Genomic DNA, 17,396 nt, shown 5'->3' on the forward strand with positions numbered 1-17,396 from the left:
ATATATATTTTTTTAAAGCATCATATAGTGCTTTTCTTCACATGGTGGTTTTCTTTTCATTGACAACGTAGAATAAGCAAGACGTGACATTGCCATCCATCTTAAATTATCCATGGAGCCACTCAGGGGGACAGCTCTGATCCTGCATCTGAGCCTCTTGTCCTTGTGTGTGAGGGCTACCTTCGCATTCCCTAGCCTGTCCCTCAACCTGGATTTTATCTCCACCTGCAGTCTCCCTCCACTGAGCATGCACAGAATTTACTTGAATAAAAGGAAGAGGAGCATTTTAAAGAGCTGCTGAAGGAAGTCCAGTTTTGGTTGCCTGCAGTGAATTCACCTCCTCTCCAGGCCTTCTTTTCCACCACACCCAGAAAGCCCCTGAGCTCCTCAGAGTTGGTGAAGGTGGGACAGTAGATGGGACAGAGGCAGAGGGGACACAGTGGGGCTGAAGTTGGGAATGTCTCTGCCTCCTGGAGCCAAATTGCACATTTAACATGGGCAGGACTCGTTACCTTCTTTTCTGTCTGTACTCCTGCATTCTATTGATTTTACCCTAATGATTGAAGGATGGTGCGATACTTTAGGACACATGTGTCAAACACAAGGCCCTCGGGCCAAATCCGTCCCGCCAGGCCTTGCAATGTGGCCCCAGGCCTTGCAATGTGGCCCGCACCGCGCTGTCATCACTGCACTCGGCTGTGTTTCCATCACAATGACAGTTTATGACTGTTCAGTAAACCATTCAGCCCGCGATTTAGGCTGGATTTTAGATTTTGGCCCCTTCTCTGATTGAGTTCAACACCCCTACTTTAGGATGTAGATTGCTTGCATACAGCAGATCAGTATGACATTTTTTTTCTCAGTCTATTTATGTGACAACATTGCAAGAGAAAGCTCTCCTAGGCGATATGACAGTTCTGCCCCTCTGTGTCTGACCATTGTGTATTGATCTTTTTATAGGGAGGAATGATCAACTGGAATCGACTTTTCCCTCCTTTACGTCAGCGACGAAATATAAACTATCAGGAAGGTCGGCGGTCTGAACAACAAGCATCCCCTCCTCTCGAGGTTTCTGAGGAACAGGTAATCAGTAACACCTGGGACTTATTCTAAACCAATGTTTCAAACTTCAAGCAGTTTAAATGAACTACACTTGAAAGAAATCCTGTATAATAAAGAGGTAATATGCAAATTGACCCTCATGCTCTCACAAGATGGCTGCCTATGACCAGGCTAGCAGGGGAATTAGTGAGGAATGACCAAATGACTGAACAAGCAGGCTGCATGGGGCGACAAGGCTGGCAAGGGGGTTAGTGAGAAATGACCAAACGATTGAACAGTAGGCTGCTTGGGGCAACCAGGTTAGTGAGGGATGAGCAAACGACTGAACAGCAGGCTGTGTGGGGCATCTAGGCCAGCTGGGCAGGGCGGGGGGGGGGAGTTGGGGGCAACCAGGCCAGTAGGGGAGCAGTTGGAGGCAATCAGGTGGGCATGGGGCGGGGGGAAGAGTTGGGGGTGCTTAGGCTGGCAGGGGGGCACAGTGAATGGGCAACTAGGCTGGCAGGGGTGGGCAATTGGGGGGGACCAGGCCAGCAGGGGGGGAACAGTTAAAGGTGACCAGGCCAGCAGAGTAGGGCAGTTGGAGGCAACCAGGCAGGCAAGCAGGTAAGCAATTGGGAGTCAGCCGTCCAGGGTTGTGAGAGGGATGTCCAATTGCCCATGGATCGGGCCTAAACCAGCAGTCAGACATCTCCCGAGAGGTCCCGGATTGGAAAGGGTGCAGGCTGGAATGAGGGGACCCCCCCCCCCCCCGCCGTGCACGAATTTTGTGCATCGGGTCTCTAGTCGAGCATATAAATTCAGAGATTTTTGATAGTTAACCTGCCACCTGTAACAGTGATAGATACTTTGGGCTTTATTGTCCACTCTGGGTCTTAAGAGTTTGAGGAAAGCATGATCTGAAAATAAATACATTATGATCATTTATTTTAAGATCTATCATACCTCATATATACAAGAAACCTTTGCAGTTGGTTCCCTGCAAAGGGAGAAAGGGAGAGAAGAAGGCACATGGATGGGGAGGGAGTGGTACTTTTCTGAGTACCCCTTTTGTATGGTTTTGATTTAGTCAGATGAATGTATTACCTATTCAAAAAGCAAATGGATTAGGACAACAGTAAAACTAAAAAGAAACAGAAAAGAATGATCCAACTGTATTTTAAATGAATAACATAATCATAGGGGAGGGGGAATTAACTATAGTAACGTTTGAACATAATATGCCTTCTGTCTGAAGAAAAATAGAACTGCCATGTTTGGTGTGGCTCAGTGGTTGGAGCGTCGGCACATGGACCAAAGAGTCACAGGTTCAGTTCCTTGTCAAGGGCACATGGCTGGGTTAGAGATTTAGTCCTCAGCCCTGGTCGGGGTATGTGAGGGAAGCAATCAATCGATGTGTCTCTCTCGCATTGATGCTTCTCTCTCTCTCTCTCTCACTCTTTCTCTCTCCCTTTTTCTCTCCCTCTCTCCCTCTCCCTTCTCCCCTTCCCCCCATGCCTCACACACACACTCTTAAAAAAAAAAAAAAAAAATCAATGGAAAAAATAGCCTTGGGTGAGGATTTTTTAAAATAATAATAATAAATAGAAAAGAAAAAAAGAACTGCAAAGAAATCTTAAACTCTTTGTGGGTTTATTTATTCAGTAGTGGTACATGTATAGAATTCTGAAATTATGTTGTATGTATTGTATATTTGATCAAATAAGGAAATAGCTTGATTTTACTGTTGAAGAAGGAAAATAAAACTACAGTACAAGGGGAAGACAAGGAAGAACCCTGGGGGGTTGGATTGGAATTAGAGTTATCAGCATAAACGTATGATTTAATAAGCATGTGTGTATGTGCATGTATCTTAGCTCTGTCAACTGAAAGGAATCGGAAGCAGTGGCATCCCAGGAACACTGAGCACACTCAATGCCCAGATCTGGTTTCTAAATACTTTTGCTCACAAATGGGACCCAGCCTCTTTAGAGAAGGATGGGTCCCAGATGCAGGGTAAGGCAGTGCAAGATGACCTGGACCACCTGATGGGAAGAATAAAGGGAGCGGTCCATAACTGAGGGCCATGCCATGGCAATGCTGGAGCCCGCTTGAGGCGGCCCCACTGGCCAAACCTGAGACATCAGATTTGAGCACCAATTAAATAAGGACAGCACTGTAACAGAATCTATTCATGGGGGAGATGGGGAAAACCTATCAGTTCATCGTGATATTATTGGATACCTAAGTATTTATATAAATATATATAAATATATATAAATATATATATACATACAGGCAGTCCTCGGGTTATTTATATTTTTTTAAAAAGTGCTGTCATTTTCACATATGTACATATGTGTTTTATGATTTTTTTTATTAATTTACCAGAAGTAAAGGTCAGGAATTGTTATCTTTCTTTTAAATTTTTTTTACTGTTTCACTTCATTACTGCTGTGTCTGTGCTCCATGTGAGTGACATAGGTGGGTTCCAACTTACGGCGAAAATCATGTTATGTTGCATTGTAGGAACGGATCTCTGACATAACCCAAAGACCTACGAGACACACACACACACACAGGCTAGGGAAATGCTTTCCTTTTAGTAAAGTGTAAAGTAATGAATAGAAAAAATAATGGAATGGAAAAATCGCAGTTTTGAATAATTAGAATTAAACTCTATTCAGTGCATGAAGAACAGGCTATTTATTTAATCTCCAATCTCTCCCCACACGTTACTCATTATTTACTAATACAAAAGAAAATGGTAACTATCCAGTGGAGAAATTGGACCTTAGCTTAACTACCTTATCAGAATTAACATTACCTGTAATGGAACAAAGAGCTTTGTGGGCATAGCCGGGAAAGGATGCATAGGTCATAACGTTGTGTTGTGTTACAAAACGACATAACTGTTGCTCGTAAAGGAAAAGCAGACAACCGCCGTCTAAGAGACATTCCATAAATACGGGGCCCGAGTTCTTCTGCAGTGCTGCTGTCACAGCTGCCCATATTGAAGGAGACCAGGGAGGTGTGGGAACTAAATGCATACGTGATCCATCCTGGACTGGAGTCTGTGCTGGAAAATGGGGGGTCAGCTGATGAAATTGGACTATGGATTTGTTAATTAATGTTGAGTTTCTAGGATTTGGTATCTATTCTGCTGTGGTTAGGAAAAAGAATATCCTTGTTCTTAGAAAATGAAATACACATTAAAGTAAGTACTAAGGGGTTGAGGGACATGATGTGTGCAACTTAGTCTCAAAGAGCTCGGAAGACAGTGTGACAATATGTGTGTGGAGGCAGAGAGAGCAACTGTGGCAAAATAACAGTGGCTAAGTCTGGATGAAAAGTCATCGGAGGTTTTCGGTCCTATTATTGAAAAATTTCTGTGAGTTTGAAATTATTTCAAATTAGAGTTTTTAAAAACCTATAACAATTTAAGTTTTCAGTATTACAATAATAACACTTTTACATTTCCTTCCGCATATGATGCTTTCTTATGAAAGCAAGTCGAGGTCAGCATTTCCTAACTGGTCACACCGCCAGGGCATCACCTCCTCCATCCCTGCCCCAAAGTAAAACACCATTCAGATCCCAATCACCCGGCCTCTGTGCCACGCTGTGCCTGACTTTCTCTGGAACCCGGGAGGGGCCCTGGGCAGGGCACCCACTGCCACCCTGGACGAGGCACGACGAATGCTTCTGAAAGGAACCAGTTGACTGTGTCTTATGAATTGGCCCAGCCTCCCCTTGCCCTGGCAGCTTCTCTGTTTAGACTAATAATTTCGGCAACTCTTTAAGATTGAGAGGTGGACTAATTTATAGTCCTATTTCACCGCCATTAGACAGTTTCTAGAAAAATGATATCCACATATGTTCAAAACAAGCTTTCATGTAGTTACAGCTTTTCACAGCAGAGCAAGGAAGAAGTAAATGCTGTTTTAAACGGATATTCACAACATGTTAACCTCACTGTTGTCATTTTGGGAGGATCAAGGAAAATGATTCATTAAAGACTTCAATTCCAATTCCACACAGTTTGTTATCATGTTATCACTTTTTGACACTTTTTTTTTTTTTTTTTACAAAGTGACAAAACTAAACTGTCTCACCTTTAAATGCCTCATATCGTTAACGGCTGCTCTGTGAAGAATGGTATTGAGGTTATCCACACATTAAGAAAATAAAACCCAATAACACAGCACTTGTAAGATATTTACGGTAACACTAAAAAGAAAGCTAAGCCCTGGCTGGTGTGGCTCAGTTGGTTGAGCTTTGTCGCATGCACCAAAAGATTGCAGGTTGGATTGCACATGCCCAGGTTGTGGATGTTTCTCTCTCTCCCTTCCCATCTTTCTCTAAAAATCAATAAAAACAGTAAAACAACAAAAAGGAAGCTAATGCTCTCAAATTCAGGTAAAAAGAAATAGAGTTCTGCTCTAGTACTGTTTACCTCCTAAACCTCAAGTCCCATTCTTCACAGAGCAGCCACTAAAGGTGAGGCACTTAAAGGTGAGATAGTTCTTAGTTTTGTCACTTTGTTAAAAAAAAAAAAAAAAAAAGTGTCAAAGGTGATAACACAAGGCTGTGAAATTGAAGTCTTTAATGAATCATTTTCCTTGATCCTCCCAAAATGACAACAGTGAGGTTAACATGTTGTGAATATCCGTTTAAAACAGCATTTACTTCTTCCTTGCTCTGCTGTGAAAAGCTGTAACTACATGAAAGCTTGTTTTTAACATATGCTTCTTTATTCATTGACTTTCTAAATCGTTTGTTAGGCTAGACATTATCTAAAATAATATTTGTTGGTAACATTAAGATAGCTCAAATTAGCAAAACGTTTTTATGCTTAATTTTTCAATTAAATGTATTACGCATTCTGTACTTAATATCAGAGCCATAATTTTAATACATTAAGAAATTTGGTAATTTTTTAAACCAATAAAAATATAAATGATTTTTTTTCTGATGTAAATAAATACTTCAGGAATTTCAAGATATGTTTTGAAAACAAAAAATATATATATTCTAAGAAAGAATGTGCATTTCTTATTAAATCTAGTAATAGCCACAAAAATTTTTTGTCACTTTTTGTATTTTTGCTGTTGTTCTGTTTCTGGATTTTTAGTTCTTCACTGTCCAGTCCTACTGTTTTTAAGCAGACCCCAGCCCCTTTGCCTGCTTAGCACCCCTTGCAGATGATATTCCAGCCCCTTTTATGAATATGCCAAAATCAAGTGCCATGCAATAAAATTTTTAATAATTAAATGTAGTCATATTTATATTATCTTGAAAATAAATATTTGTGTGTGTGTATAATTGAAAAATAAAGCATAAAAAGTTTTGCTAATTCGAGATATATATATATATATATATATATATATATATATATAAATATACACACACACACACATACATATATTTATTTATTCTATTTTTCCCTCTCGTCTTTTTTCTTTTCAAAGAGGGATTTTTATACTATATTCATACTCAAAATTAACAAATTATGAAATTTTGTCATACTGGCTTTACTTTTTATTTTTAATCAATGGGGGGAGACGTGAGGGAGAGGGGACACTTACCAAGTTGGTCTCTCTCAACTCCTCCCCAAGCTTAGAAAGTGACCTTTTAGTTTATGCTTAAGGGACTGGACAAGGAAGTTAAACAAGATTAAACCAAAGCTGAGACTTCACAAAAGGAAGGTACATGGGCTGTTACAAATATTGACTTCCTCTCTTCCATTCACATCTGCCCTGCCTTTTAGTTAGCCAACAATTATCTGCTATCTGCTTGTCACAGGCTAACCACTGGGCAAGGTTTCTGAAATACAGAGATAATGCAAAGACAGGAAGACAGGCATGGGCATGCTGAAAAGGGACAGCACAGGTGGGTGAAAGGGTAATGGGGGGACAGAGCACTGCCTGGGGAGGGGGCAGGACAGGCTCCCCAGTGGCCCTCGGTGGTGTGTGACTTCGGCTTTATGCCATAGGCATTAAGGAACCGTGGCAGGGTTTTAAACAGGGAATTACATCACCGAGTTTCCCTGGAGGATGAACTAGACATGGAGGAAGGGACATATTCTAAGCATAACCACGTACTAGTATCTAATTTTCCCCATCCCTGCCCAGGTTACAGAGCGGGCGCTTACAAAACTCTTGCCCAGAGGAGACTTGCTCCCTCTGAGTAAGTTTATGATACATGAGACCCATCGTGTGGACACCAGTGGTGTCCTCTGCAGTATCCATTGGCCCAAGTGAGAGAGAATGACTGCAACGCACACAAGACACTTTCTCTCTTAGCTGATGAGCAGCAAAATGTATTTAGTTTGAGAGAATCTAACCCTCAGCAAGGTTCTCTTCCCACGGTCTCCGAAGAACCCACTAAACTGCAGGATTCCTTGTAGAGCAATCTCCTCATTGCCATGTGAGGTATGCTATGCTTCTGCTCTGAATACTTACTTCTAACTGCAGTCACTTGGGTTTTGGTCTGGTGACCAGCAGGCATATTGTGTGTTTTCCCTGATAAACAACGAGGGCTGACACCATTTCTCCAGTCTCCCTCCACCCACCAACCCCCAGCCTAGACCCTGACACAGAAACGGTGCCTGGCAGCAGATAGAGCAGGGCTGAGTGAGTAGCGGTGGCCAGTGGACTTCTCTCTCAGTAGGCTAAGAGCAGAACCATGTCAGACCTCTCCCCATCTAATGCTTGTCAACTAGAAATGTTTTCTAAGACAATACCAAAGTTTAAATGTTTTAAAAGGGAACATTGGGTGGCAACCAACTTTTGGGGGTGCCTACTTCTGCTGGCCACTGTGAAAGATGTAAGCAAAGGCACTCATCTGCCTGCAGCCAGGGCCTTCTCAGCACCAAACCCTGAGCGAGGAGGAGAGAGCAAAGGGCAGGGTCAGCCTGTGGCCGGGCAGGGGCAGAACCAGAAACAGTTGGCTTGGCTGATGCAATCGCGGGGGCTGAGCAGTCTGAGGAGGAGAGCAGTCAGGTGATGGGGAAGAGCGCTCTGACCCGCAGAGATCTGACCGTGAGCTTGCGTCAGCAGTGGGGTAAGAGAAGGGGTGGGCCCTGATGGGTAACACATAACAGTTAACCGAAGGGGAGGGAGGTGAGCTCACAAGGGGAGCGCATGTGTCCCCGATGGGCCACCCGGTGTGAGTGGATCGGGCCACCTTCCAGGTGGGCAGCACTTTGTTGCGAGAGTCAAAATTTGGGAAGGAGGAACAAAAAAAAACACAACAAAAAACCATTTGTTTTTGACGCCCTTAGCTAAAGGGAAGTTAAAACCACAGTCTTGTTTGAACAAAACATGCCGAGGAGTATCACTAAGGGAATCGCTGTAAAACCTCACTGGAATGACTCCTGTTTTTTTCTTCTTTTTTTTCTTCTTTTTTATAATTTTATTTTTTTAATTAAATTATTATCTGTGTATTGCACTTGTCTCAAAGTGTAGTTGACGTGCAAATGGAGTGCCAAAGTGCTAATTATCTTGAGATAGTAGAGAACACATGTCCAAATCACAGAAGATGTTCTCTTTTTTTTATTTAAAAAAAAAAGAAAGGAATCAAAACTAATACAGATTTATCTCCATCTCTATAGATTTCTTTTCTCGTTCAGCATGACCTCTTTTTGAAAAGCGTACTATCTTGGGAACTGTCAGATGCCGGCAACAGTGCTGTCCTGGGTGCCCACTCCTGTCCAGGGCCCATCCCTCTGCCTCGGGCTGGCCACCTGGGCTGTGGCTCCGGCCTCGGGAGGCAGCGGATACAGCTGCAGGTCACGAGGAGGGGCCAGCCACAGATGTGTCTCCGTCCCACTGACAAGACGGAGCTGGACTCTCCGTACCCAGCTCTCCTTTCCTATCCCTTCAGTCTGATTTAGTCTGATCCTTGTCTCCAGGAACTCACGTGTTCAGGGAGAGCAAAACAGGCATTGGAGAGGGTACATCCGGGGAAGTAAGTTAATATGGAAGACAGGAAAAGCATTAACAGGTTTTGGTTATTCACTCTACTACACTTGGTTTCTAAAGCAATTAGAGAAAAGGGTGGTTTAGGTTTTTAGACTAGAAACCAAGATGAACTCTGTTCTGCTGTTTTGTGGTTATATGTGCTGATTTGTGGTTATATGTTTAGACAAACATTTTGGATGCATAAGCAAAGGAGGAAGGTGCTTGCTGTGCTTTAAAACAGAAGGAATGTGGACTGAAATGCTTTTCAGAAAATTCCTATGGGACATTTTTAAAGTTTTCTAAACAGACGTGTTGTGTGCTGGTCTCAGCTCAGCAATAATCATCAGGGAACTTTGAAAAAATAAAAGTTTATTACTTACAAGACCTGGGAATTACACGGCACACCTGGACCTACATAGAGAGCAAAAGAGGAAGAGGTGGGGGTGGGGGTGGGGGTGGAGGAGAAAAGGGCCCGAGCTTGGGCCTGGGGTTCATTTTTATGGAGGTCAAGGGTAGGGGTCTGGGGTTTTACAGTCTCGCGCTTTATTGGTAAATTTAAAACGTAAGAGTGGGAATTTAAAGTGTGGGGGAGGAAAACATGTGGCCCAAATAGTCAATTAATGAAATCAACCAAGATCTCTGAGTCTAAGACAAAGGGGCTTCAGTTGGCAGAAGGCGGCCCTGGCTCTTTATCTAGCCGTGTGGCCGGCAATGCGATTACCCCAGATAGCCATCGCCGGGGTGGACGCCTGGGCACTTGAGTCAGGCCCTTGTGTTACAGAAAGGAAAAAACAGCTGCCCGGCTCAGGCTGCAAGACCTCCGCAAACCCCGCCCGTCGGGGCCGATGGAGATGTGTTTGCCTTGCTTTTGACTCCCTTCAATCAGACAGCGTCTCTATCATAGCATCTAAGAGTTTCATTAGCTTTCTCATTTTGTCTCCAAGATGTTTGTTGGTCATCGTCCCCCAACTGTCAGTTCCTTAAAGAACTTGCATCACTAAACTGACACACCTCTGACCGCTGCCCAAGCACCTTCTCTGTTGGGTTTGAAACCAGGCACACGTGGTACCAGCCCTCATGGAGTTCACGTCTGCCAGGGTAAACAACCCACAGGTCACAAAACCCAGCCGATTGTGGCTACTTAGGGCAGGACTTAGAGCAGTGGAGATAGTCTGTGAATAGTCTTTGCATTAATGACATTCCTGTACTTTCGCAACTTTATTTAAACCCATCAGGATGTATGTTTATCTTCTGGTCAAATAATGCCAAGAGATTTTACAATTGAAACTTTCCCCTCGGATGTTAGATCCGATCAGGTCAGTAGCAGATGGTTCTCATTACAATAGATGAACTAAAATGACAGGAAACAGCCTGCAGAGAAAACAGGTTTCAGTGTGATTTAACGTATTTAATTATGTATGTGCTTTATATGGGGAGGGTGGTACACTGAGTATCTATAAACACCATTATTTATATAATTATTTATTATATAAATAATGAATTATTTATATAATTATTCAAGTTGACTATTTCCTGGAATGTATACAGATATAAAGTAAGGTGTTTCTAAGAGTCACTAAAATAATTTGGGCTTTTTGTTTAGGATATTATGCTCACCCTTTAAAAAGAAGATTTTTTCCTGTTCTTCTGACTTCATTCTTGTCACATTAGGCCAATTCCTGTATGCTACTAAGCCCCAGATATAGGTTGCAGAATTCGCTTGCATGTGTTTTTCAGTGTGGCTGCATTTAGCCGAGGCGAGGCGGTGGGTGCACACGTGGGCGCCCTTGGCATTTCTGCCACGTTCACGCAGGTGCTCGTCCCCTGGGGCAGCGTGGGCACTCCCTCCGTGGCAGTGACCCAGGCCCAGAAGGGGCGGCTTTCTGTTCGGAGCCTCCTCCCAGCCTCTCCACGCCAGCCACGCCCTCTCCAGGAACAGCCTGTGTTTGATCCTTTGTAAAAGACACATCAGTTCTTAGACTAACAAAGGGTATAAAACTAGTGGAAGTGGAAGCAGTTAAAGTGAATGCCAAAAACAAAACCCAAGGGTGGTTTTGTCGGCCTCTGAACCAGGCCTGAAAGGTTCAGAGGGAGGCTGTTCACACTGCCCAGTTGCTGCCCAGTAGGATACTGATGACCGGAAGAGGTCCTGCTCACTGAGCACCTGCTACGCCAGTGCTGTTCTGGGCCTCTCACCCGTGAGGAAGCTGAGAGCTGAGGTGTCCCCTAGCTGGGGTCACACTGTGAGTGAGGCCACTGGAGCCCTGCCACTGACCGACCGCATCTCTGCCTCCCAACGGCCATGGCCGCGATGAGCCTTTTGCACTGGGGTCAGATGCAGCCAGCCACCAGTCTACCCTGTGTTTTTATTTTAAAGAATTATAAACTGGAATTCTGTCTATGTTTTGCCTACCTGACCACAGATCTATCTGCAAGGGTCTTGATTTTCCTCTCTCGACTGTTTGAGCACAGAAACTCGTGCTAAGCATTTCACAGCGACACTAACTGCACTCAGTTGGGCAGGATGGGCCTCTCAGCACAGACAGTGAGGTCTGAGGCAGTCATTATTAGCTTCGGCCCGGAGAGCTGCCCACCTGCTTTCGGTGCTGTGGGTTAGGCCCGTCCTTGTCATCAGCCCGTGAACCGCCAAACCACCACGAAGGGTGGTGCCCTGCCCTGTGGCTGGGGCAGTCGGAAAACAATACTCATTCTTTACCTCTCCTCTTTTCTGGCGAGTGATTATCCACACACCATTATCCAGCCCATCCATGCAGTTTCATTTTTCCATGATGTTCACGGCATGGGACACCAGGGGAAACTCACGGACACGCTCTCTTAGTATAATTATTCAGTGTTCGAAAAGAAACACTGTGTTAACACTGTTTCTACTTCATACGTTTCTTCATCTGGTCCAAGTACCAGCAATAAAATTTTGTAATCAACACTTGTCTTCTCACCCATGAAAAGTTCGGCAGGCCCCCAGGCCAGCTGTGGCGAATGGGGCCCGATCGCTAGCTTCGAACCAGCAGCCAGTGCTTTGGCTTCTAACTGCACAGACTCTGAGAAAGTGTCTGAGAGACCTGGGAAGAGCCAGCGGCCGACACGTGTGGTTGTTTGTGTGAGAGGGAAGGGGAGCTCAGGAGAAACCTCACACACACAGAAAGCTTTTCTCCTCACCCACACATCACCCCGACCTGGGGCACGCCCAGACCTGAGGGCCGGCCACTGCCCCGCCTTAGGTAACAGCGGGAGGGAGGGAGGCCAGGGGGAGCTGCCCGCCTCCTCACCCGGCTCCTGGACTCCACTAAGGGCAGTCCTGAACTGAAGTAACCAGAACAAGCACCATGCAGGGTTATTTCCGTCCAGGAGCGGAAATAACTAGTCCGAGCACCTGGACCAGTGAGGTGGTTTCTTCGCCCGTGACATGTGTTCAGCACAAGTCCTGATCAGGGTGGAGAAAGCAAGGTGGCACTCCGTTTGAAATGCCCCAAGGAAAGGGGAAAGTGTGGATTCTGAGAACTGACTGGCAAAAGGGATGTTTCACGTCTGGCAGAAGTCTAAGATAGATTATCAAGCAGATAGCTTGTGAGCGTTGAAGAGAGCGTTGTGGTCTGAAGGCACCAATCTGATCCTGTTGACACAGGATGTCACCAAGACGTTTGACAGTATCTCCTCACCCTAGGAGATATGTTGGTGACCCGCGCAATGGGTAATAATACCGAGTGGGTTTGAAACATTAAAAGTCTCTAACAAGATGTTGATTGGCCCCTTGACTGGAAAGGGAGGTCTCTGGGGAGCTCTGGCCCTATCTTTAATCTGACCTGCTTGGCATTTTCATCAGCAGTAACTTGAGTGTCATGGTAGAGGTTTGCTAATCAAATCTGGGGATGCTCCAGCTTGAGGGGCTGATTCACATGGTAGGCACAGGCTTTAAACTGGAGGTAGTTTGAGTTGGCTACTCAATGGTCAGAGGAAATGTAACAGCAGTGTGTGCCCCTGAGCCTGGAAGATCAAGTATAAACTCACAGGCCGGGTGTGAGAGGCCTGGCTTGAGAGCATTTTATGTGAAAACTAGAGGCCCGATGCATGAAGATTCATGCAAGAATGGGCCTTCCTTACCCTGGCTGCTGGCACTGCCTTCGCTCTGGCTGGAGCCGGCTTTTCACTCTGACCCAGAGCCGCCTTTCTGCCTTCCCACACTGCCCAGAGGCCCGGAGCAGCTGGGTGGTGTGGAACACCCACATTGTCACCATAGCAACGACACAAGCGTCCTGTCCCACCCCCAATCGCTCAATGCCTGTGTATGCAAATTAAACCACCATCTTTATTGGGTTAATTTGCATATTCACTCCTGGTTGGCTGGTGGGTGTCAAAAGGTACAGTCAACTCGAATCTTACTCTTTTACTTAGTGTAGATACCAGAGGGTTTTTAGTAGGCCCCACTTTAACTGGCCACAACCATATGATGTAGCTACATATAAAAGTGTATGAGTACATACAAATACACATATGTACGCATGCTACTAAACCATTCTTCTACTGCAGCAAGGGCTGTGGTCACAGGAAGACAGCAGTCTAGCTGCCTTTTGCCCCATCAGGTCAAGCTGGGTCCCGTACTCGGGTTGGATACTTTGTTCTGAGAAAGCATAAATGGGCAGCATTTATAGGGCGGCTGGCCTGGAGGGTACTGGACACTGAGGCACAGGGGTGAGCAAACACAGCCAGGACTCTTCTCAGCGGGCGTGGAGTACAGTGTGGGGAGAGGCAGTCAACCCTGTACATACAGGTGACAGTCACAGTCATGACAGAGGATAGGTCAGTTGGGTCACAAGACTGCTACTTGGGCTCCTCCCCGTCTGGAGACACGGAAAAGGGCCAAGCACCCCTAGGTCCTGTGGATGAGGAGGAGGTAACCAGGCCAGAGGTGCAGGGAAGGGCCTTCCAGCAGGAAACCCCTCCAGTGACTGTGGGGGAGACACCCCGGGAGTGGGGTGCTGGCCTAGAGATGCAGGGGGTTCAGGGGAGGAGGTGGGCAGCCCTCAGACACTCAAAGTGCTTCGTGCAGAAAAGGGAATGGGGCTGCTTCCTGTTCCTCCAAAGGGCAATACTGTTGCTGCCCCACGAGGGACACTAGTGAGCGGCAGGTGCTACCCGTGGAGGAGGAACGCATATCTGGCCAATGAGGGAAGACTGTGCCTGACCCTCTGCGAAGGCCCTTCTTCCCTGGAGCAGGAATGAAGCTCAGAGACCCCGGGCATTCTGTCCATCCACACTGTCCATCGCCCTGGGCAGCTGACCTGGACGTGCCTGCAGGCCGGCCGTTCCTTCAGAAGACAGCTGTCCAAGGCTTCTGACCACGGCCCACAGGGGGACCCGCACACACTGCTCACGTGGGAATAAGCGGCTGAAATGAATGCCCCTTATGGATGCCCCTCACTGCGTGCAACCTTTAACCCTAGTCTTAACCGACTCACTGTTCATGACCCACTGACGGGGTCACAGCCTCATTCTGAAAACCGCTGGCCAGAACCCCATTGCAGAGGAACTCACATCTGGCCAACCATGTGAGAAGCACCCGCTGTGTGCCCTCCCAAGGCTCCTGAGGAAGTTCACTCACTTCTCCCCTCCTCCCTCCCCCAAGCCCCTCTCTCCCCTGCCAGCTGCCCACTTCACTCCGCACTCTGCACCTTCTCCCTCTCCTCCCATCGCTTAGGCCCCCCACACCCTGCTCTCTCCTCCACCACCCCCAGGCCACCCCGCGCTCCCCCACACACTGACTCCCCTCAGCGGGGGAGGGAGGGGAAGAGGCAGGATCAGCATTCTCTTTCCATTGGGCAGCACCCAGCACCCAGGAAAGAGGATCACAGTGGTGACTAAGTCTTTAATGAGCACATTGAAAATCTCAGCATTTGTAAGAGTACCGTTTTTCCACTGCATATTATTGCAAATGTGGTATATGTTAATATATATGTTAATATCAGAACAAAAAAGGAGATGCTTATATCTCCCCAGCATCATAGACATTTTTATCATTCGTTTTTAAATAGGAAACTCCACTATGAATAATCTTTAATACCTCTGGCAGTTTTGACATTGGAGACTGCCTGTAGGTAAAAGCACAGGTTCGGGATTTGTGGTTTAAAAAATGCAAGCCTCGTCCTCCCTACTCTGTGGCTTTACCCACCTCCTCCGCGCACAGGGCTGCTGCTGCCGGCGGAGCCCGGCCGGACTCAGCAAAACCTGTGACTGATGTGAAATGCTGACACGGTGTGGGCATGCACAGGACGTGCGCCACAGGGTGACCCCGAGAACGTAAAGGCGCTTTCATGGTCTGTGTCCGCCAGCGTCGGGAATGAGTCTCCGGTTAAACAGTTGTTCACCTGCATAAGGAAGTGCGGCTGAGCCGTCATTCCTCCCGAGTCAGACCTGACCCTGAGGAGTGTGGTGAGCGGGCGGCTGCTTCCACAGACCTGCTCTCCAGCCCCAGGCCCAGCTGCCCTCTGCTCATTCCGGCAGGTGTGGGTGCCCCACTCCTCATCTCTAAAAGAGGCCTACATGGGAGAATGCATATCTCTCGGCTCTGTGTACTAAGCACTTTAAAATGTTGTGCCTGTTATAATTTATGGAACATCAGATTTCACACTTGAATGAAATTAGTTTTTTGGTTGTTTTGTGTGTGTGTGTGGGTGGGTGTGTTTTACTGTGTCCCGCACATGAGGAGCACTTGGGGCTGGTGGATCAGGGACAGTGCCGCCGGCCTCATCCGGTCTCTGGTCTTGTTTCTGTCCAGGTTGCCCGGCTCATGGAGATGGGATTTTCCAGAGGTGACGCTTTGGAAGCCCTGAGAGCTTCGAATAATGACCTGAATGTGGCCACCAACTTCCTGCTGCAGCACTGACGGTCCCCTCGGACAGCACCGGGCCTGGCCGAGCCGCTGACCACAGCGATGCCGTCCCCGCTCCCGCCAGCCCCAGGCTCCCGCGCCCAGCAGTGTTCTCGGTATCCTCTCGGGCTGAGGGTGGATCCCGCTGCCCCCTCCCTAATTCCAAGGTCGTTACTGTTCGGGTATGGAAAATCAGTTTCAGTACTCTCAAGTAAGTTTGCCATTAAATTAGCGTGTATTTTCTGTCTTTACTTTTTTTTATTGTGTGTTTTCCCCAGTTCGGAGAATCATCACTCGTTCCTGATGTGTTTAAAATGCATTAAATTTGCAGCTGTCTGCAAGCAGTTGAATAGCGCTCCAGCTGGGAAATTACTGCTATTGTAATATTATCCTTTTTATTGTAATGCATCATCCTACGTTATGTCTCATCGTAAATGCCTAAAAGGAGAAAGGGGAATGCTATTCAGAAAGAACATGTCAGGTTATATCCATTAGGGACTTTTTCATCATCTTTTTTTTCCCCCCTCAAATTTGTTTTCAAGCCCTTGGGCTGTTCATTGGCCTCACTTCCGAGGGTACCGATCTGCTGCCCGCAGTATTGGCCAGGCCTAGGTGATGAGGGAGAGACGGAGAACTAACTCCTACCCTGGCCCAGCCCTTCCCTGTCCAGGGAATTTTTTCCAACTCCTTCTCCCCACCTCCATTAAAAAGTAATGAAAATCAGTCACTGATTCTAGATTCTGGAATATTCCATGACACTTACCCAGAGTGAACTTTGCTTAGAGCATCCTCAGTTATCACTCAGGTGAGGGGGGAAGTGGGTCAGAGAGAACAGAGAGCGGTGGCCAGGCGGGGGGGTAGGGCAGATGCTCCTGGCCCAGGGCAGACTGGGGCCTGGGCACGAGGCAGTCACCTGACGGGGGTGTCACCACGTGGAGATGGCAAGGGGTGAGGCTGAAGAAGCCTAACACAGGTGACTCAAGGTTTGAGGAAAGTGTTCAACGATTGTGTTTCGCAAAATGAGCAGAAATGTATCAAACTGATGTAAATTTGGACATGTATGATACTTACAATAAAGTTTTTAAAGTGCATTCCTTTTTGGTATTTGTTGTTAGACTTACTTAAATGAAACTTGGTTGTAGGCTGTACCACATGCCAGCTTCCTCCCCTAAGAAAAGTGGCCTGACTGCATGTCTTTCTTCAGAGTTGGGTGCTGTTCTGAAGTGAGAGAAGCCCTTTGTTCCTGCCGATAGGACTGGCCCGAGAGGCCCCATTCTCAGGCCTGTTGGGGCCATCGGCTGCTCAGAATGGGGCTGAGTGACTGGGAGCCCCGCGGGCACAGGCTGCAGGGACCGTCGGCAGGAGTGGGGGTGTCCTCCACTGCACTCCCCGGCCAAGGGCAGGAAAGAGCAGCCCGAGTGTGGGACCTGTGGTCATGTGACCTGTGAGGCGTTTCCCATGCAGAAGGTCTTGGGGAAGAACAACCACCCCCAAAAACGTGCCACCTCGAG

General features: G+C 46.7%; 1 protein-coding gene across 2 annotated transcripts in view; it reads left to right on the forward strand.

Moving 5' to 3' along the window:
- The window catches only part of UBAC2 (UBA domain containing 2), a 167,725-nt gene extending 150,747 nt beyond the window's left edge, over nucleotides 1-16,978 (forward strand). For both annotated transcript variants that reach the window (XM_036456288.2, XM_036456287.2), the window contains 2 exons: nucleotides 961-1,083; nucleotides 15,793-16,978. In XM_036456288.2, coding sequence (XP_036312181.1) covers nucleotides 961-1,083; nucleotides 15,793-15,900 — 231 coding nt within the window. In that variant the 3' untranslated portion in view covers nucleotides 15,901-16,978. The remainder of the gene's footprint in view (nucleotides 1-960; nucleotides 1,084-15,792) is intronic.
- The last annotated feature ends 418 nt before the right edge of the window (nucleotides 16,979-17,396 follow it).

The sequence above is a fragment of the Pipistrellus kuhlii genome, unplaced genomic scaffold, assembly GCF_014108245.1.
Source record: "Pipistrellus kuhlii isolate mPipKuh1 unplaced genomic scaffold, mPipKuh1.p scaffold_m20_p_3, whole genome shotgun sequence".
Lineage (NCBI taxonomy): Eukaryota > Metazoa > Chordata > Mammalia > Chiroptera > Vespertilionidae > Pipistrellus > Pipistrellus kuhlii.